Source organism: Brachyhypopomus gauderio, unplaced genomic scaffold (assembly GCF_052324685.1).
Source record: "Brachyhypopomus gauderio isolate BG-103 unplaced genomic scaffold, BGAUD_0.2 sc168, whole genome shotgun sequence".
NCBI classification, from domain to species: Eukaryota; Metazoa; Chordata; class Actinopteri; order Gymnotiformes; family Hypopomidae; genus Brachyhypopomus; species Brachyhypopomus gauderio.
The window spans coordinates 76,757-96,852 of NW_027506989.1; the positions used below are offsets into that span (position 1 = coordinate 76,757).

General features: G+C 46.2%; 1 protein-coding gene across 9 annotated transcripts in view; it reads left to right on the forward strand.

The window, feature by feature from the left end:
- The window catches only part of LOC143501301 (nesprin-1-like), an 80,546-nt gene that overhangs the window by 355 nt on the left and 60,095 nt on the right, over positions 1 to 20,096 (forward strand). For 6 of the 9 annotated variants that reach the window (XM_076994957.1, XM_076994960.1, XM_076994961.1 and 3 more), the window contains exons 1-18: positions 7,896 to 8,357; positions 9,477 to 9,538; positions 12,078 to 12,173; positions 12,410 to 12,493; positions 13,524 to 13,616; positions 14,048 to 14,226; positions 14,543 to 14,739; positions 15,502 to 15,611; positions 16,063 to 16,095; positions 16,325 to 16,432; positions 16,587 to 16,724; positions 17,036 to 17,200; positions 17,327 to 17,439; positions 17,515 to 17,683; positions 17,781 to 17,877; positions 18,588 to 18,790; positions 19,064 to 19,228; positions 19,376 to 19,528. In XM_076994957.1, coding sequence (XP_076851072.1) covers positions 8,279 to 8,357; positions 9,477 to 9,538; positions 12,078 to 12,173; positions 12,410 to 12,493; positions 13,524 to 13,616; positions 14,048 to 14,226; positions 14,543 to 14,739; positions 15,502 to 15,611; positions 16,063 to 16,095; positions 16,325 to 16,432; positions 16,587 to 16,724; positions 17,036 to 17,200; positions 17,327 to 17,439; positions 17,515 to 17,683; positions 17,781 to 17,877; positions 18,588 to 18,790; positions 19,064 to 19,228; positions 19,376 to 19,528 — 2,244 coding nt within the window. In that variant the 5' untranslated portion in view covers positions 7,896 to 8,278. Of the gene's footprint in view, positions 1 to 7,895; positions 8,358 to 9,476; positions 9,539 to 12,077; positions 12,174 to 12,409; positions 12,494 to 13,523; positions 13,617 to 14,047; positions 14,227 to 14,542; positions 14,740 to 15,501; positions 15,612 to 16,062; positions 16,096 to 16,324; positions 16,433 to 16,586; positions 16,725 to 17,035; positions 17,201 to 17,326; positions 17,440 to 17,514; positions 17,684 to 17,780; positions 17,878 to 18,587; positions 18,791 to 19,063; positions 19,229 to 19,375; positions 19,529 to 20,096 lie in introns of those variants that run through there. The other 3 variants (XM_076994958.1, XM_076994964.1, XM_076994959.1) reach the window with 2 other exon arrangements.

Here is a 20,096-nt window from a genome sequence, read left to right on the forward strand (position 1 = left end):
TGATGCTGCTTAAGCGTCCGCTGCCTAAACTCAGTAGCATTTTCAGTCGGGAGAGCAAACCAGAAGCAAGGCTGCTCCTCCTCCATGATCGTGCAGTGCAAACTTCTGAGCAAGCTGTTGATCAGACAATCCCTTGAATTACTTACATGCATGTGTCCTTCCTTGCGTGTGTGAAGATAATCAGAGTTTGATTGAGATGTCCCTCGCCAGTGCTACTGATGAATGCCTTGAATGAATCTGCAACCTCTTTTGTTCTCTTTTGAAATGCTATATAGTATATGCATAGGAATATGTATGTACGTACACAATTGAACGTGTGTTTGTGCACATATGCATACTTGATAATTCAATAAAATAGAGTTAAATGTTCTCTATGTCTTGTGACTCAGCCCTGAATCGGTTGGTCAGCGTAGAGATTCTGCTGATTCAGTCTAGCCTGGAATTTGCCAAATGCTTGTTCCTCCCCAGCCACAGGATACAGACGCTGTGTGTTATAGCACAGGTGCCTTAAAGAATTCAGTGCAAAAAGGACCGCTCAAACTAATATTTCTCTACTCATTCAGCCATACTGTGAATATATTGCCACAGCAATATTGTAGATGCTAACTGTGATTGTAGAATCTTTCCTTTGAATAAATCTAGAATCAAGAAGGTAAACATGAGCAAATTTTAGTTTAGGTAGGGAAGATTGCTGCAGGGATACTGAGATTTAACTCTCAGCTGAATGTTTAAAGAAACGGTTCATCCCAAAATTCTAATATTGTTAGTATTCAGTGAACTCTGTGGACCAATTAGCATTATGCAATTTGTGGTCGTTTCATTCTTTCTGGGTTTTCTTTGACTGTAATGATCCCTGCCAGAACGGGCCGTGTCCGGTCCGATGTCTAGACAGAGTGTTGCTGGCTGTGCTGCATTGCTGTAGGAACGGCCAGGGTATCATAGGGGAATATCTCCCCATAAGGCCTTAGCACAGCCAGGTTAAGGGATCTTATCAGGTTACGAGGACACTGGTCTCATTCCTGCTATTCTGAAAGATGAATCTTGGCAGAAACCCATAACCTTCCTGCGAAATATGTGAATTATTCGATTAGAAGTGGCGGATTAAGCCATAGTGATAAAGCAACAAGGCACAGCCAGTCCCAGGTAGATCTGTTTTACAAAGAAAATCTCATTCTGATTGCAGCTGAATGAAGATGGTCAACAGAAGGAGCAGTGTTCATTCATTACACACTTTCATTTTCTCCATTGAGTGTAGCGTTCTGAAGTGTGAGTCACACTCTTCTTTAAGGAAGTATTATTTAAGGTTTTCATCAGGCACTTTTGTTACCAAGGAGAACCAAACTTTGACCAATCTGTGTTGCTCAAGCTTCCTTTGATGATCTGGCATTTCTATCTAGAAGGACTATTGTCACAGTATTGTCACAGTGTTAAAACAGAGGGCTCGTAATGATCCATTGTATGCTTGTGGTCACTTCATTGCATTAATTTCCTTGTTTTATATATAGAAAGAAAGAGAGAGGGAGTGTGAGAGAGGAGAAAGTGTCTCCTGGGAGAAGAAAGTGACGTTTTTCATGCAGGTGGCTTGGTGGTCAGCACATTTGCCTCTCAGCACTGGGGTCTTGGGTTCAAGTCCCTATCTGAGTGGAGTTTCCATGTTCTCCCTGTGTCTGCGTGGGTTTCCTCCGGGATCTCCGGTTTCCTCCCACAGTCCAAAAATATGGAGGTTAGGTAAATTGACAGTCCCTGAAAAATTCTCCCTTAGTGTGTGTCTGTGTCTCTATGTTCAATAAAAAGTAGTGTCTGTGTGCGTGCGTGTGTGTGTGTGCTTGTATGCACAGTGTTGGATGGTGCTCTGCCACTAGGGTCTGTCCTCTCTCCCCTTCCTGCACCCCATTCAGTCCCCCAGGGGGCTGTGGCTTCCGGTAGAGAGTACGCTGTGCGCAATTGGCTGCCACTTCTCGCCGGTGTGTGTGTGATTGGTTGTCTGTGACTTGTACCTGTGTTAATCTGTAAAAAGCGCCTTGGGAATTTGGTAAGGCGCTATATAAATCGCACATTCATTCATTCATTCATTCATTCAGGTGCTGTTCATGTTGATGTATGTTTTACACTCACCACCTGCTTTTAAGAGCAAAACATCGCTCATGCAGTTTGAACCATACCACACATGTGACCAACAGATTATACACCAACACAGGTGACCAACCACCAAACACACATGATAACCTGATAATACATAACCAACTCATTATACCCCAACACACTTGACCATACCCCAACTCATTATACCCCGAACACATATAACCATACCCCAACTGATTATACCCCCAACACACATGGCCATACCCCAACTGAAATATCCCAACTGATCATACAGCCAATATTGCATTCTGAAAAGACAATGCACCTCTACATTTTTAGTGATGATCACAAAAGCAACGCATATGGATCTGTTTATATTCATATTAGTTTCAAAGATTTGCTGGGAGGCACTCTAGACAGCCTCGGGAGATGCCCCTTTATCAATGGATGTGTAGCGAGAGACAGACACTGATACCCTTTCTGTCCTTGGGAAATGAACAAATCGATAGGACCCCCTCTCCTCCTCCAACGCTCACAGATCCAGGACTGATGTGTGTGTTTGTGCTCATCGTCTGCCTCAGGCACCTCTGAGCCGGTCCTGCACTGGCGTTCATATAGACAGGTCGTGTTGTTGGGTGTAAAATGGAGAGGAGAACGTTCTGGGCGTCTGATTCCAGCTCACCAGGGGATTAGAGGCATTCTGGAGAGCAAAGTGACCTAGTGACTGACTAAAAGATGATGTGTTACAGTGGGTTGCAGATGATGAAAGGCATCAGGCCATAGTATAACTGTCGGTCTTTTTGAACAGGCCCGGAGAGAAAGGATGTGTCCGCTTTTACTCTGAAATATTTTTTACTGCCAGTGATGTAGTGCGGGGGTTGTGGGGTGGTGGTTAACTTGACCTCTTCTGAAGCTGTATGACAAAAGGTCTGGAAAGTGTTAGTAATTACAGTCTGCAGTTATAGATCCACAACAGTTGATTGTTTTGACAACAATGTAAGCAGCCTACATAAGAACCTGCACTGAGATGAATTGGAGATCTCTGAAATTTGGGCTTTGGTGCAATGATGTCTGCAAACACAGACCAGAACAGCATCCTGCCTGTTTTAACAAGCCCCGATTCCATGTATGCAGGACTGGGTCTCTAGTGGGCCAGTGTGGTGCAGGACGGGTGCACGGTAGCCTGCACGTTGGTCTAATATGTAGCTCTCACCAGCAGGGAGATTCTTGAGTGTCTGTAATCCGCACAGTCAAAGTATAACTGTGAATAATGTGTAGGGAGGAACTGAGTATTCATACACACCAGGAAGGAAGTAATGTTTGCAGCTAGTTTTGTCACAGTGGTAAAAATGAATCAAGGTTGCATCCAGAATGCAATTTTAATATTTAGCATCTGCATTCCCCAAATTTCACATGTTTTATTCCTTGGTTTTGTGGACCGATAGGAGGTGATCAGCACTACGTGGGAGGATACTAGCGTTTGTTTTCTTATATGTATTTGTATGATATTAGACCTTTCAAGGAGAAAGGCACATTGAAGGTAAAGAGGAAGGAGAACGCTTCACGCGTCACGCAGGAAAATCCCGTTGCCATGGTAGAAAGGTCCTAAATAAAGGCGATACGTTAGTACTGTGAAACAGAGCTGTGGTTAGCGCTGCAGTTGGTCTCAGACACGAGCTGCCATGTGGTTTCCTCCAAGGTGGTGGCTGCCATCATCCATTTAAGAGTCTGTGGTTGAAATCGCGTGCCATTCATGTACCTAACATCGCACACCATCTGCCTATCAACCCGGTTGTTGTTCTGGTGTTAGGAACACAGAAATGCTCTTTGCAGTGCTTGTTTTCAGCTAAGTGATCGTAGACGTGCGAGGGATAATGAATTTGTTAGGCCGTAACCACAGAGTAGATGTTCATGGTCCGAGATGGTGGATCAGTACGCATTGATTGTACTGTACATACAGCAGGGAGAAGGTACTCACAGAGGCAGGAGTGGTAGGCAGGAGCTCTAAAGGCAGAGCTGACTGTGATGTTATCTCAGACCCAAGAGACCATCAGCACCCTGCCAAACACTCAGTCTTTCCTAAGCCTAAGACTCAGTGTCTTGTCTGATACTGACTAATGCCTGTTGTGAATGCTTCACTGGGTAATTACTGGACAGAACTGGTTACACTACACACTACCTACGTTAGTTGTTTGATTGCTCACCTAAAAAAATATTTTACTTCAATTGTGATTGTACTAATAACTATTTTGACAGTAGTTTTGACTACTATAAACATGTAGCAGATTACAGTATATAGACTTACATAATTAAACATGACGTTCTGAGGCACCTTTTGTCACTTTTTCTATCAAACACTAGATGGCAGTGTTTCTACAATTGCCATCTACAATGTTTCTGTGTTAATTTAGGAGGTGAAATGCCAGGCCTTTGGTGTCTCTTCATGGAAAACCTTAAAATCATTTAGCGCAGTTAATAGCGTGCAGGTCATGGCAGCAGCATCAGGGTGTTGGAACTGGGGCACCCAGGAGGGGGCAGTAACAGATCTTGGCCGTTACAAGGGCCCCGGGTGGATGGAGCTCCAGATTTCTCTGTGCTGCCTTTAATGAGAGCTGCTACAGTCAGTATAACACACCTGACCTGCTGCCAAGCCGAGTACCTGTCACTGGTTTATATTAAGTGGCAGGTGGACCCCTGTGAATCTCAAATGATTAGGGGCACATCATTTCATTAAACACGTGGTCCTGATCCGCATCACCGTTGCTGTGTTTGTAAGTGGAATGGATTTGTTGGATATGGTATTAAAGTCATTTGGCACTGGTTGTAATACGATTGGATTCACTAAGAATTTTTATGATCAATTTTACTGTAAAGAAATCTTACCCATGAGGAAACAACCTTATGTTTGAGGGCCACTGGGACACTGCTGTGTATTACTTGTATAAGTCTTGTATAAGTGTTCAGTAGGGTGTGATAGTAGGGTGTGATAGTAGGGTGTGATAGTAGGGTGTGATTATATGGTGTGATTATATGGTGTGATTATATGGTGTGATAATAGGGTGTGATAGTAGGGTGTGACAGCAAGGTTTGATAGAAGGGTTTGACAGTAGGGTTTGATAGAAAGGTATAACAGTATGGTTTGATAGTAGGGTGTGATAGTAGGGTGTGATAGTAGGGTGTGATTATATGGTGTGATTATATGGTGTGATTATATGGTGTGATAATAGGGTGTGATAGTAGGGTGTGACAGTAAGGTTTGATAGAAGGGTTTGACAGTAGGGTTTGATAGAAAGGTATAACAGTATGGTTTGATAGTAGGGTGTGATAGTAGGGTGTGATAGTAGGGTGTGATAGTAGGGTGTGATAGTAGGGTGTGATAGTAGGGTGTGCTTTGTTCAGCCATTGTTCCCTCTCAGTGGTGTTAAGACTCTGCATATTCACTCAATAGTGAATACTGAGTATTCCTACATTTCTGTTCCTGTTCATGAAAAAAAACCTCCTATTCACTAGGGCTGAACGATTTTGGAAAATAATCTAATTGCAATTTTTTATCTATAAATTGCGATTGCAATTTAAAATCGCAATTTTTTTTCCAGTTTTCAGGAAACTCTGTTTCGGCATTTTTTATACAGCTCAGATACAGGGTTGCCAACTTTTCAAGATCGCTTGAAGTGAGACTTGAACCTGGAGTGGGTGGCGAACGTAATTTGTTGTTATCGGGGCGGTATAAAATGGACAAAATGTATTATTATTATATCGCGATCGATCGATCGCCTGTGGTTTACGCCAGAGCGAACTAGTAACTTTTTAGTCTAAGACGCTCAATGCGTGAGAGTTGGCAGCCCTGCAGGTATAGCAACTTGGCTAAAATATGTGCGTGAGGGCATTTTATCCAGTGTGTTTAACAAAGCCATGAAGCCGGGCTTGTTTACTATATTAACGGACATCATGTCTTTCACTATGAACTCCGTTACTGCCCGAGTTATTTCAGCGTGCCGCTTCCAATTATATCCATAAGGAGTTACACTTTCAAACGGTTCGGTCAGTGAACCCTGTCTGCTGGACCGCGGTCAAGCTATGCGCGCTTTTGCGATTCATCCGCGCTTTAAATCTTATTGCGCCTATATGCGTGATTTTATGGAATTTCGCTGCTCACCGCATACTGTATAAGCGCAGACAAACACTTTTGCGTATTTGAAGATGCAACTGGTCGTTGGCATTTTAGCCTTACAAATATCATACGAGGCTTTGTGGTGTTTTTTTTAAATGCTGAAGGTTTGTAGTGTTACCTCGCGTCGTAGCAACAGTAGCAAGGCACGTTTTGCAGGGTACCTGACGTTGAGCAGCATCTTTTTTAAAGCCAAAGTAATTTCACACAACTGATGTGCTGCCCCTCTTTGGTATTAGACTTTCAGTTGTGTCAGCTTCTGTCGAGCCTGAAGCCATTGTGCAACAAGTTAAAGTGCGCTGTGTTAACTTCACTTCTCCACCTCCCTGCCTCCTGCTCGGGTTTTCTCCGTTCGTCCCCGGCTCGGCTCGCTCCCAAGTCACGTGACCAGTTTAAATTGCAGCCTGTGCAATTAGAGAATCGCGTTTTAAAATATCGCGAGATTATCGCAAATGCAATTAATCGTTCAGCCCTACAAGTATTCACCCTCTTCCTTGACGGCAGTCAAAGAGAAAGGTGTTTATTTCTGAAGAATGGAAAGCCATCAAATCTGCCTGCAGTTGCAGGTTATTGTCACAGGTTTAGATTAGTCATGAGGGAAGAAGAAGGATATGCTGTCTGAGTTGTACAGTGGTTTTGATCGATATTGATGGACACGTGACAGCTAATACTGAACATATACCGTTCCTCCTACAGCAGTCAGTTTTTATCTTGATATATATGTAACAACAAAGATCAACATTACTTCATCTGAGCTAAAGTGCTTTGCTACTGTGTGTTTTTCTGTTAGTGTTCTGTATTAGGTCAGAGTACAGAAGGCTCCCTGAGAGTTAAGTACTTCAAGCACGCAGGCAGTGGACTTTACAGTACCACACAACCCAGACACAGAACATGAGATTACATTAAGCACAATTAAATTAACCATACTTTGAAAAACAATGCGTGCTTTCAAGTTCAAGCCATAATTCATTCTGGGCGTATCCCTGCTAGCATCACGGCCACGGCGGTTTAGCACACGGCCAAGGTGGGCTAAGATTTCACTGCCGTTAGGAGGCTGTCAGGGGGAGACGATGAGTGAGTGTAGAGGCCCTCAGGACGAGGGCTGACAGCAGTGCAGCAGGTGGCCCGCGCTTAGCAATGCGCTACATCATTAATGATTCAGAACTTCGATTGGGGTACTTTGCATAGATCTACCAGAGCATTGCAGCTCTTTTCCTTGATGCCTGTTTCAGCTGCTGCCAATAATGTGTGTGTGAATTTGTACGGGATGGTTTTGGCTCACTTCTCAGCCAGTAGCTTTATGTGAATATCAGTGGATGACGTGAATTTGTTTTGGTCGAGGCTCACTGTTTCTTATGTGCATGGGGATTTTGTGTATCAGCACACCCTCACCAACCTCATGCTCATGAGAGGAAAAGAAAGAGCGTTTATTGGCAAAGCCTCTCGAGGACTGGGGCCCGGCTTCGCTTGGTACAGTGGCCTGGTGGATAATATACGCTGTGCAGCACAGGAGTGCTCCCTCCTCCCCTAAACCAGGATAATACCAGCCACCCTGTGACATCACAGCTCCCTGCGTGCTGATTGGAGGAGCGGTGCTGTAGATGTTGGGATGCCGCGGATGGTGCTGGAGGCAGAGCTGAGTAGCGGGGGTTGTGCACATCCACAGTAGCATGGCTCTTCTCCAGCCTCGACGACGACAGGGACCAACCCCCGCCTCGTAAACCAGCCTTTATGAGGCAGAGGGGCGTACGCAGGTGAAAGGGGGAGAGAGAAACGGAGGGAGAGAAAGAAGAGAAGTGGAAGGGCCGGGAAGAGAGAAGAGGAGTGAGAGGGAGGTGTTTGCTGTGGGAAAGCCGCTCTGGGGAAAAACAACGCCGCCTGCTCTGTTTTGCTTCCTGAATAAAAAAAGGATTTTATTTCAACTCCCTGCGTTTCCTTTTTGGATGACATCTCCACACACACAGACACACACACATGCGTGTGCGCTGACCGCCACTGGGAAGGAGACAGGACCAGCTGCTCGGTAGAATGGCTCAGTTTAAGGACATAGCCATGAAAAAGACCACATCTCTGAACCTGGTGACTGGATTCTTTCAGTATCTGCGTGGTAAGTGGGTCACTGGCGTCTCGTCCTCACGGACTCGTGTGGGAGTGAGTCCGGCAGCCTGGACTCATATGTAGTGTGTGCTGTGCCGTATGTAGGTGAAGCAGATGTATGAGCGAGATATGCAGTGACACAGCACTGGGTCACAGGCCTCACTAGACACTGCTGGCCAGCTGAGATCCTCTTCCAGAGAGAGGTAATTACCGTTCGGTGGCTCAGCTGTCCTGCTGCCGTCCTGACTTACAGCAGGTCCCGCTCTGCACGTGGGCACTAGCCGAGGTTGCAGATGGAGTGCGCATGGGTTTTGTCAAACGTGACCCCGGCGAGCTGGAGATGAAGCTGTGCGTGCCTTTCTGCTACAGGATGTTGTGTGTTGCAAGGATGCTTGGGAAACAGAGCCCCCAGTGCTGCAGTGGTTGCATGCATGCGAACCCAGGCCTGTGTCCTCTGCCAGTGTGTTTAATGTCAGCTGTGTGAACCCAGGCCTGTGTCCTCTGCCAGTGTGTTTAACATGAGCTGTGTGAACCCAGGCCTGTGCCCTCTGCCAGTGTGTTTATCGTGAGCTGTGTGAACCCAGGCCGGTGTCCTCTGCCATTGTGTTTAACGTCAGCTGTGTGAACCTGTGCTGCTTCAGTACCAGTGCTCTGTAGGTGAAGGTTTGCTGGATTCATGTGAAATGTTGTTTTCGTTCTGGTACAAGCTTCACGTATTCAGTGCAGACGATTAAGTGTGAGCTCCAGTCCTCAGTGACGAGCCCCGTTTATACATGTGATCGCAATAATGTTTCCTTCGTACTGTCTCACAGTGGTTTGTAATGCTGATGTGATTTTGCTTGCTCAGTGTCAGCATCAGCACTGTCATCCATGCCACATCAGTTGAGTTTCTGCTGTGCTGTGGAATCACTCCTCCAGTACTGTATAATGTCAGATGGATGAGCTAGACCAGCTTCCTTTACTGCTCATGTGTAAAGTCACCGCGTGCTTCAGATCTGTTATGTTAAAGCTTGATGAGCGCCGGGCAGGACGTAAGCAGGAAGATCTTCCACCTTCTCAAGAAGACGGCAAAAATAGGCACATGTATTCTTTGTTTTTTTGTAATTACTCGTTTTCTCTTCTTTTCCAGATGAACAAGAGTTGGTCCAGAAAAGAACTTTTACAAAGTGGATTAATTCACATTTGGCCAAGGTGAGACTCCTAATGTGTCCAAATGGTTTTCACTCATCTGTTGCATCACCGCCAAGTCTGCAAAACACAGACCGAATGACACGGGCCTTTGTTCTGATCTACACTGCTAACATGGTTGCTTTAAATAGCTTTTAGAACCCACAGCGGTCATGTCGCCGGACTTAATGAAATTTAAGTCGCAGCAAATCTCTCATCTTTTTGCCTGGCACTGTCTCCATTAGCTCCCTGTTCATGATCAGAGGGTGTGTGCAGCTCAGTTGATCTGTGGACAGTCTGATTTTCTCAAGTTAAATGTGTCAAATTTCACCTGAGCTGTCTTGTGATATTCATGTTGCAATAAAAAATGTATGTATATATGTATTATTATTATTATCATCATCATCATCATCATCATCATCTTGTGAGCAGGGACTGAGGGCCGTATTGTTCTGTCTGAATGAAGAGCAGCGTGACGAGTGCTTGTTGATATTGCACTTGTGCTGCAGGAGTGCTGTGCTGGCCTCCCTGTACTCTGGCTGTACTGGCCTCCCAGTACTCTGGTTGGTTTTAAAAGGCCCTTATAGCACCTCCAGGGGCAGGCTCTTATAATACAAGATTGAAATAATGCTGAGACCCAGTATGAGGATGGTGGCCATTGTTGTTAGATTGATTAGATTTGTGTGGGTTGGTGTAGAATGGAGAGTGATGGTGTGTCATATCTGTTGTGAACCTGAGCACCGATGCTATATTGAGAGAGAATTATTACACTCATGCTTGTTGAAGTGATAGTAGCCTTTGGTGGTCTCACCTTCCTATGTGGGAATGTGTGTGTGTGTGTATGTGGGTGTGTGTGTGTGTGTGTGAGAGAGAGAGAGAGAGAGAGAGAGAGAGAGAGTGTTTGTGTGGGCACTTTTGGACAGTACATGTATGCAGATGGTGGACAAGAAGGGTTGGAACACATCTCAGCAGGATAGCTCTCCGAGGTCTGCTCTCTGAGGTCTGCTCTCCGAGCATTTGGCTTCATATCTTGTGTATTTGCATGACACGTTGTTATAGATGACACGTTATTAAAGATGACACGTTATTAAAAATGTCTCATTAATATGGATATACAATGGTGGTCTTCCACACTAGTGTCTAAGCAGGACTGTGTACCAGTGAAGAACATCACAGCTGATGATGGCCTATGCTTTGTCACTGCTCCTATTTTTATTCCTGATTAGTTGCTGTGGTGACAAGGCATGTTGCTTCCCACAAAGACAGCATAATCTGGCCCTAATGTGCAGGGTTTAAGTATTCCAGTCAGGGCAGATTGTGTTGAGAAGCCCTTTTCTTTGCCTGAATTGGTCTGGCACTGGTATGGAGGCACAGTACTGAAAAGTTTGGGGAAATGCAGTTAGGCACTCTGCAGACTGCTTGATTACCCCTCATGCATACGGATCCTCAAAGCAGAGGAACATGGTGAATCCAGCTACGGGTGCGTATCCTGGGGGAACGTGCATATCCACGTTCTGCACCGAGTGTGTTTGGTTGCTGTATTATAGTTCTTCTGTGTGGCGGGAGGTGTCTCGTCCACCTGGGCCCGTCATGGAGAGGGCAGGACGCTGCCTCAGCACAGACCTGTCTCCTCATTGTTTCCATTTCCTGTTGTGGCAGAAAGGATTTTGCCTTTGACCGGGAAGAATGAACTCAAACTTGAACCTCATTTTTGCTTGCTAGTAAAATGCATTTCATGCATATGTATAATGTTGGAATGAATCAGTCAAAATCCCAAAAATGAACATTACGAGTGCCACAGCTCATGTGTGTGTGCGCGTGTGTGTGTGTGTGTGTGTGTGTGTGTGTGTGTGTGTGTGTGTGTGTGTGTGTGTGTGTGTGTGTGTAGCATGACGCAGCAGCATCTCAGTAAAAAATGAGAATGAAATCCAGTCCATGATGCTTGAGCATGCGTCTGGTTGTCACCATGAAAAACACAGTTGAGAGGCGTCTGCCCATTTTGTCTTTGTTTCACAGATGCTGCTTTTTGTACTTTCCTAATAAAGACAAAGACCCCCTTTGTTACAGATTTACATGCAGACAATTAAGCTATGCTGAATGACCTATTTTCTGAGTGCTGTGTTTTAGATCTAAAAACTGTCTCAGAACCCAATAAGATTCTCAAGATGGTTGTCATAAGACCTGTGATAATAGATGGTTGCCTGACCTCTCACCTTTACTCTTATTAAAGTGTGCCTAAGAAACAGGACCTAGTTAGACGTGTGCGGGCTGAACTCAAAGGTCTACTCTGAGTGACTTTATTACATGGGATTGGCATGGTACCAGGCACTGGCATGGCTCCAGGAGTTGGCCTTCAGAAGCTGTTCTCCAGCAGTTAGAGATCTGCAGACTGTTGCCTCCTATAATCACTGTGCAGAAGGCAAAAAGGGTGTTTAGGTTTTCCTAATGTGATGCTGAGACACTGACTTGTTCTGAAAGCCATTGTAGTTAAAGATATCACATGAACACACAAACAACAATTTTGTTTTTCATCCTTTTGCTATTTTTGTGCTCTTTCCTGAAGCATAAACCTCCTTTCGAAGTCAGTGACCTTTTTGAGGACATCAAAGATGGGGTGAAGCTGCTGGCTTTGCTGGAAGTGCTGTCTGGGCAGAAATTAGTGAGTGACGCATTATCACACACTGTCTGACACATTGTCTCACCAAATCTGCAGATGATCGCTCCAGATAACGAGACTGAAGGTGTGAGCGGACCTGCAGTAGCGCGAATCGAGTGTAATATCTGCTGTTTGCTTTCAGATACATCAGTGGTTCAGATTTGATTCTGTGCAAGTCAAAGAAAAAGGCTGTTTAATTGTAGCTCTTATCAAAGCTCTACCCCCTCCTCCCTCCCCAGCCATGCGAACAGGGCCGGCAGCTGAAGAGAATCCACTGGGTGTCCAATATCGGCACTGCGCTCAAGTTCTTGGAAGGCAGAAGAGTAAGTGATCTTCCCGCAGTCCTGAGACAAAGGTCCCGTTTCTCCAAACACAAGGCCCAAAACCTTATCCTGTCTCTGTCTGAGAGGCCCCATCTGAAATCTTACATTTAAACGAACATTTTAGATTTATATTCATAAAGAATTTTTAACCTTACGTGGTGCCCCCCTTTTGACTACACTAAGGCCTTCAATACTCATGACAAGCACAGTAGGTAAAAATATAGCAAATTTCCCCTTAGTCATTGTCCACAGATGTAAAGCCTGTGTCTTACTGTGTCTCTCTCCTGCCATGTCTTGCCTCAGTCTTTGTACAGAGGATCTCCGGTCAGTATGATTGGCCGCTGTAGCTCTCACTGTGCTCATGGTGGTTTGCTCGTGCTGATTGTGGAGAGACATCCTGGTTCTCTCTGACACCCAGTGCTTTAGCCTCACGCAATTACAGAAAACAGGCTTCCTTTAAAGCCATGTCAGGACAAGCACTGGAGTGTCAGCTAAGCTGACTTCAAAGAGAAAAATATTACATTTGTTGTGCTAAAAAAGGAGACGGGAAAGCAAAACGGCACAGCATGCATGTCTGAGCTGGAGGTGGGACATGGCTCTCTGGTGTTAATGTTTGGGACATGGCTCTCTGGTGTTAATGTTTGGAACATGGTTCTCTGGTGTTAATGTTTGGGACATGGCTCTCTGGTGTTAATGTTTGGAACATGGCTCTCTGGTGTTAATGTTTGGGACATGGCTCTCTGGTGTTAATGTTTGGAACATGGTTCTCTGGTGTTAATGTTTGGGACATGGCTCTCTGGTGTTAATGTTTGGGACATGGCTCTCTGGTGCTAATGTTTGGGACATGGCTCTCTGGTGCACAGTGAATGAGCTTCGCTTTCGGGTTTGGTTTTGCCTGGCTTGCTTCGGCTGACAGCGATATCTCCTAGTAACAGTGATGTTGCTCAGACGTGTATACGTGCTTGTCTACTCATCTTTCCGTGTCTACTGGAAAATGTCACAGTGATTTTCTCCCCCTCCCCCCCACCAGATCAAACTAGTCAATATAAATGCCACTGACATTGCTGACGGACGGCCATCCATAGTCCTGGGCTTAATATGGACCATTATCCTTTATTTTCAGGTAATCTATTTTTAGAAGGTGTGCGTCTATATTTATATTTCTCTTTCATCTCCTAGAACTTAAAAAGCATTGTGCTTGCACAGCTAACAAAGGATCAGATGAGTCTGAAGGAGATATTCCGTAGAGTAACTGCAGCGTACTGTAGTAAAAAATGTAAGAAGGAAGTCACAACTGCAGTAAAGTACACAGGAGAAACGGGATGTTTTGCTTGTACAGCTGACGGAGAACCTCTGCCCAAAACATCTTGTTTCTCTGGATACTTTGTGCATTTCACTACAATTGTAAATATCTACATCTTTTACTACAGTACACTGCAGTACAGTCATTAGGGATCTTCTTCAGATTTATATATTGTTATATATTTCACCATTTTATTGTAAATGGTGACTGGTGTACAAATGAGCCCTGACTTGTCCCGATCCCATGTGCAGATTGAGGAGTTGACGAGTAACCTGACAGCGTTGCAGGCTCTGTCCACCAGCGCCTCGTCCGTGGACAGCATGGCCAGCTCGGAGACAGCCAGTCCGCCCATGAAGAGGAAGGTTATCACCAAGTTCCAGGGCAATGCCAAGAGGGCCCTGCTCCAATGGGTGCAGTGCACTGCAACTAAGTATGCAACGCTTCTGTCACTACAGTAACCGTTACTGTAGAAACGGGAGAGTCATACAGTATTCAGCTGCCATCAACAAATGTTGCACTCCTCTGCAAGCAGATAAAAAAAAATTATAACGCAATAATAATATTTATTTACAAAAGTGAAAGACCTCATAAACTGCATATAAACCAGAATAAACTACATACTCTTTAATCTGGATTTAAAATCAGAGCTTACACAGAGCTGGCAGCACAAATCCAGGAAAGACTTTGTGCTGGTGGCTGATGTTGGGAGACCCAAGCTGAGAGGGTGTTGTGTGCTGTGTTGGAAGGCGCTTGGGTGTGGAGGTGAAGGACTTCGGGCCTAGCTGGCGCAGCGGGGTCGCCTTCCACTCCGTCATTTACGCCATCCGGCCCGACCTGGTGGACATGGAGCTGGTGAAGAGGAGAAGCAACAGGGAGAACCTGGAGGAGGCCTTCAGCCTGGCCGAGAACCAGCTGGGCATCCCACGCCTCCTCGACCCTGAAGGTACCTCCACTTCCTCCTCTTCCGTGATGAGTCTTTTAGCAAATGTCTGGTTTGTGATGTTTCCACCTTTTGATTACCCTTGTGATGTTCTTTACTAAATATGTGCCTTTAAATGCTGCAAACACATATTCTTGCCTCGGATTTAAAACGCTGTCCTGACAGCATTACTGACGCTGTCCTGACAGCACTACTGACGCTGTCCTGACAGCATTACTGAAGCTGTCCTGACAGCATTACTGACGCTGTCCTGACAGCACTACTGACGCTGTCCTGACAGCATTACTGACGCTGTCCTGACAGCACTACTGACGCTGTCCTGACAGCATTACTGATGCTGTCCTGACAGCATTACTGACGCTGTCCTGACAGCACTACTGACGCTGTCCTGACAGCATTACTGACGCTGTCCTAATAGCATTACTGATGCAGTCCTGACAGCACTACTGACGCTGTCCTGACAGCATTACTGACGCTGTCCTAATAGCATTACTGATGCAGTCCTGACAGCATTACTGACGCTGTCCTGACAGCATTACTGACGCTGTCCTGACAGCATTACTGACGCTGTCCTAATAGCATTACTAAGGCTGCCAGCAGCTCTTAACGGGCTGAGGGTGACACCGCACTGCAATCTTTATGTAAAAGACAGCTTTATTTCTTATGTTGATCCACATCATTATGCGGCTTGTGTCCCAGTGTGTGATTGTTGCTGATGCCACCACCATCGTGCTATAGAGCTCGTGCATCTCTGTGCTTGTGCAGATGTGGACGTGGACAAGCCCGACGAGAAGTCCGTCATGACTTATGTGGCGCAGTTCCTCAAGCACTACCCGGACCCCCACCGATCAGAGACAGATGGCCAGCAAGAGGAGGTTTGCCTTCGAGCCCTGCACCAAATGCCCGTTGGCGTCTACACGCATGCGCACTGGCTAGACACCGCTGACCTAACCCCGTTGCTCTAGTGCTTGTTCACCGCGTGCGTCCAGCCGTTCGCAGTGACGTAGCGGTTCCTTCTTTAACCCTGTCCCTCCATAACCACGTGCTTCACATGCTCACTCTGTGTCTCCGTGTGTCACCTGTCATGTGCACTCATAGCTGCTACCGCGCTCCATCCCGACCTTTGCCCTCTCTGTCCCCACGCTGCAGGTAAGCACCGACGTCACCTTTCCGCTGCATGTGGCCTGCACACTGTCTGCAGTGGACTTTCCATGCAATTTTTTTCTGTCTCTCTGTCCGTCTCTCTGTCTTTCTCTCCTTCTTGCTGCTAACGTCTTTGACTGTGTTGTGTTTGGGTCTCTCTGTGTGCCTGACTCCCCTGGACAGTATGAGCCTCAAGATATTGAACTAATGCTTGAGGTATGTGTATGTTCCTGTACTCTGCAACTCTGTGAATGATGTTTTATTGTGTCACAGGTTGCTATTCTTATTGTTCTAGAGTATTTTGAGCTGTTTCCAGCTGTTGTGTCCAGCATGGCCATGTTGTGGTTAGCCTACTGTTGGTTTGGGTAGATGTTAGCTGAGCTGATGCAGGAAGCTTGGCAAGGTGGCCTTGTACGAGGACTGAATGGGACTTGTGCCCTTCCAGAGAGAGGAGCGGAAGGTCCTGCGTGAGCTGAAGACCTGGCTGGATCAGCTGGAGAGAGACGTCCTCCGCACCCAGGGAGGAGAGGGCAGCCCGGCAGACAAGTACCAGGTAACACGCTCCAAACACACACCCCGGCATTGAGAAGTCTAGTCTTGGACTAGTTTAGGACCAGACCCAGTGTTTCTGTCGCTCTTGTTAATATACTCGTCATTACAGTCGCAATGGAGAAGATGTGGACATGTCCTTCTGCTGTATTCTCCAGGCCTTTAAGAGCTTCCGTGTGCAGTATGAGATGAGGAAGAAGCAGGTGGAGTCTCTCCTGCAGCCCGTGCACAGGGACGGTAAACTCTCCGTGGACCAGGCGGTGGTGAAGCAGGCCTGGGACCAAGTGTCCGTCCGGGTACGCTCCCTCCCACCACATCGGGTCTCCACAGTAACAGTAACCCAGGTGCCGCGCAGGGCTGTAATAGCGCTGGAGTGTGAAGTGGTGCAGAGGCCATTCCCTCACAGCTCATTAATGGGGACGGAGGACAGAAGCACACGGAGCGCTTTTGTCTGGAGGAACACACGGCTCTGCTAACGCCACCCGGTTGCCAGCGCACCATGTGTAGTACGCGCTTGTCAGCTGGAAGAGGACTTAACGCTTTTCACTGTACCAGAAGCACGCCTGTCTTTTAAAAGCTATCGACGTTTTGTTTTTTTAATCTGTAGCTCCTGGACTGGCACATCCATCTGGATAAGTCTTTGCCGGGGCCACTGGGAGTGATTGGGGCCTGGCTGCATCGTGCAGAGCTCGCGCTCAGAGAGGAGATCCCCATCCAGCAGGCCCACGAGGAGACGGCCAACATCGTCCACAGAAAGCTGGAGCAGCACAAGGTATGCTGGCGGTCTGAGCTCCCGTAATCTCCCCTGATCCTGCATCACAGGTTAATTCGGGTATGTGCTCCAAAACGACAGAGGGGGGCGCTGAACATACCAATGCTGCGGTTTTCTTTTTTGCAGGAGGTGCTGGCGAATTTGGAAGGGCACAGGCAGACGTTCCAGAAGATACACCGGGACAGAGCAGTAAACGGCGTCCCCGTCCCCACCGAACAGCTCCAGGACATGGCAGAAAGGTCAGACCCGCCCCTGCCCCTAGCCACACGGCGCTAGCTGTTTCGGTCCTTTAACCGAAGCATTATTGTCCACAGATTCAATTATGTGTCCACTTCATCTCACGTTCACATAATTAAACTGGAGTTCTGGGAAATCAAGTATCGTCTCATGGCGTTTCTTATCCTGGCCGAGTCCAAACTCAAGTCCTGGATCATCAAATATGGCCGTCGGGACTCTGTGGAGCTGCTTCTACAGAACTACATTGTGAGTCCTCACTGCTGTGCTGTATGACGGTCACTGTCGCTGTTGTGTTTGAATGGGCCATACCACAGACACATCACCAGGCCTCTCTTCCCTACAGACCTTCATCGAGGGCCACAGGTTCTTTGAGCAGTACGAGACCGCGTTTCAGACACTTAAACAGGCTGCAGACACCTACATTAAATCGGATAACTCAGGTACAGCCCCTTCACTCATCCTCTCCTACGATTGGACAGTTATGCTTCCTTTACTGGTCATTTGCTAGTGCCAGAGTGTTTACTATTGCTAATATGTGTACACTAGGTGTTTGGTAATGACACTCCGCCTATAGTAGTAGTACTTGAGTTTAGTGGTGCTCCTAGGTGTTTGGTAGAGCTAGTATGTGTTTCTTCTATACCACTAATGCAGTGAAGTCTGACCTGTTTCCATATCTCCAGTAGTAGATGAATAATCATGTGGTGTTTGGCTGTTTGCCTTTGGGCACCTAATTGTCCGTCTCATATTCTAGGCTGTAGTAGCACCAGGCGAGGTGTGTGTAGAAACATGCAGGCACTGGAAAGCATTTAGGCCATTAGACCCGTAGTCTGTGTGCAGCGTTCCGTGATTGTGCACTAATATTTAATCCAACAGTGTAAAGGATACTGAATCTGACTCACTCAGTATCTGATTTGCTCACATTGTAACATCTACTGCCAAAATCTAGCCGTAATCATTTGTAGTAATACTAACCTCAAATGTCACATAATGGACTTTCTGCACGACTGACAGCCTTGAACATTTGTAAGCAGTATGTGTAGTTACGTCTAGAGATTGTTGTTGTAACATCTCGTGTTTTGGGGCTGAAACGCGGCGTTCGTGGCGTTTGCCCCTTGCGTGCGCTCACGTCCCCGGCGCTCTGTGCTTTCAGCGGGCGAGCGGGAGGGGGTGGGCGAGTTCCTGAGCGAGGCGACGGCCCAGTGGAGGAACCTGGCTGTGGAGGTGCGCAGCGTACGTAGTATGCTGGAGGAGGTGATCTCCAACTGGGAGAAGTACAGCAGCGCCGTGGCCGGCCTGCAGGCCTGGCTGGAGGACGCCGAGCGCATGCTCGTACACCCCGAGAGCGACAAGCGCGTGAGTGGGGTGGACGCATGGAGACCTGGCCCGAGGAGGGGGGGGGGGGGGGTGTTGTCTTGATGGGGGTCGGGTTATTTGTTCTGCATGTTTTTGTTTAGTTTTTTTCTAAACCTTGTCTTGTAATCTTGTAGTTCCATACTGTATATGTTGCTGCACTTTTAAAGGTTTGACATGCCAAGTTTAGTTCAGATGTGACAAATGCCCAGGCTTTTCTCACATAGCTACAAGACAAAAAAGAATTTGATATAGTTGTCTCGATGTCTCGTTCAGGAGTTCTTCCGGAACCTTCCACATTGGATACAGCAGCACATGGACATGAATGACGCGGGGAACTTTCTGATCGAGACCTGTGATGAGACCGTGTCCAGAGACCTGAAGCAGCAGCTTCTCCTCCTCAACGGCAGGTGGAGAGAGCTGTTTGTCAAAGTTAAACATGTAGGTGCCACGTCCTTCAGCATTTTACACATCTGAATCATCTCATATTTGGCATATGTTAATAAAATGCGAGCACAAGATAATGAGGATAAATAAAATCTAGGCTCCTTGAGGAAATTAACTGGCCCTTGTTTTCCTTAAATGTAGTATGCACGAGCAGATGAAGTGGACAAGCTAAGGAAAGACTATGAGGACAGTGTGTTGGCTTTAAAGATTTTTGTGGAAACGTCCAATGAGAGGATGAATGCACCAGTTCAAGTTTCCTTCTTGAACATAAGGACATTTATTCAAGACATTGAGGTAAAGACATCCTTGCTTTTATTTTACTGTATACTTCTGTAAACATCCATACACACATCATGTGAATTACAGTATTCATGACACTGTACAGTCTTCTTCTACTTACTTTTTTTTTCTATTTTTAAGCAAACATTAAGATTTCGTTACATTAATATGAGCCAGCTACCTGGGCCAGATCTTATTTAGTGACCAGAGCGAACATTTTGTGGAGGGCATATGCCAAGATTCATGAGAGCTGTGACTGAAAATCAGAGTTATTCCATTAAATTATGATTGGATCAAAGCATCAGTTTTGTGTTGTTTAAAAATGAATATGGACTTGCTTCCTTTACATTATTTGAGGTCTGAAAACACAGCATTGTTTTCTTATTTTGACCAGGGATGGAGTGAGATGCAAGTGCTGGAAAACATACATCACACATATTTGTGTTTATTTGTTTATTCTCCATTGTGCAATAAAGAAAACAAACCAATGAGCACAGCAGCCAGCTGGCTAAACACAACATAACATAATGGCTGGTGCTAAGGCGCAGGGCTCTGAGGTGTAGAAGCAGCTCTCAGGGTTTGT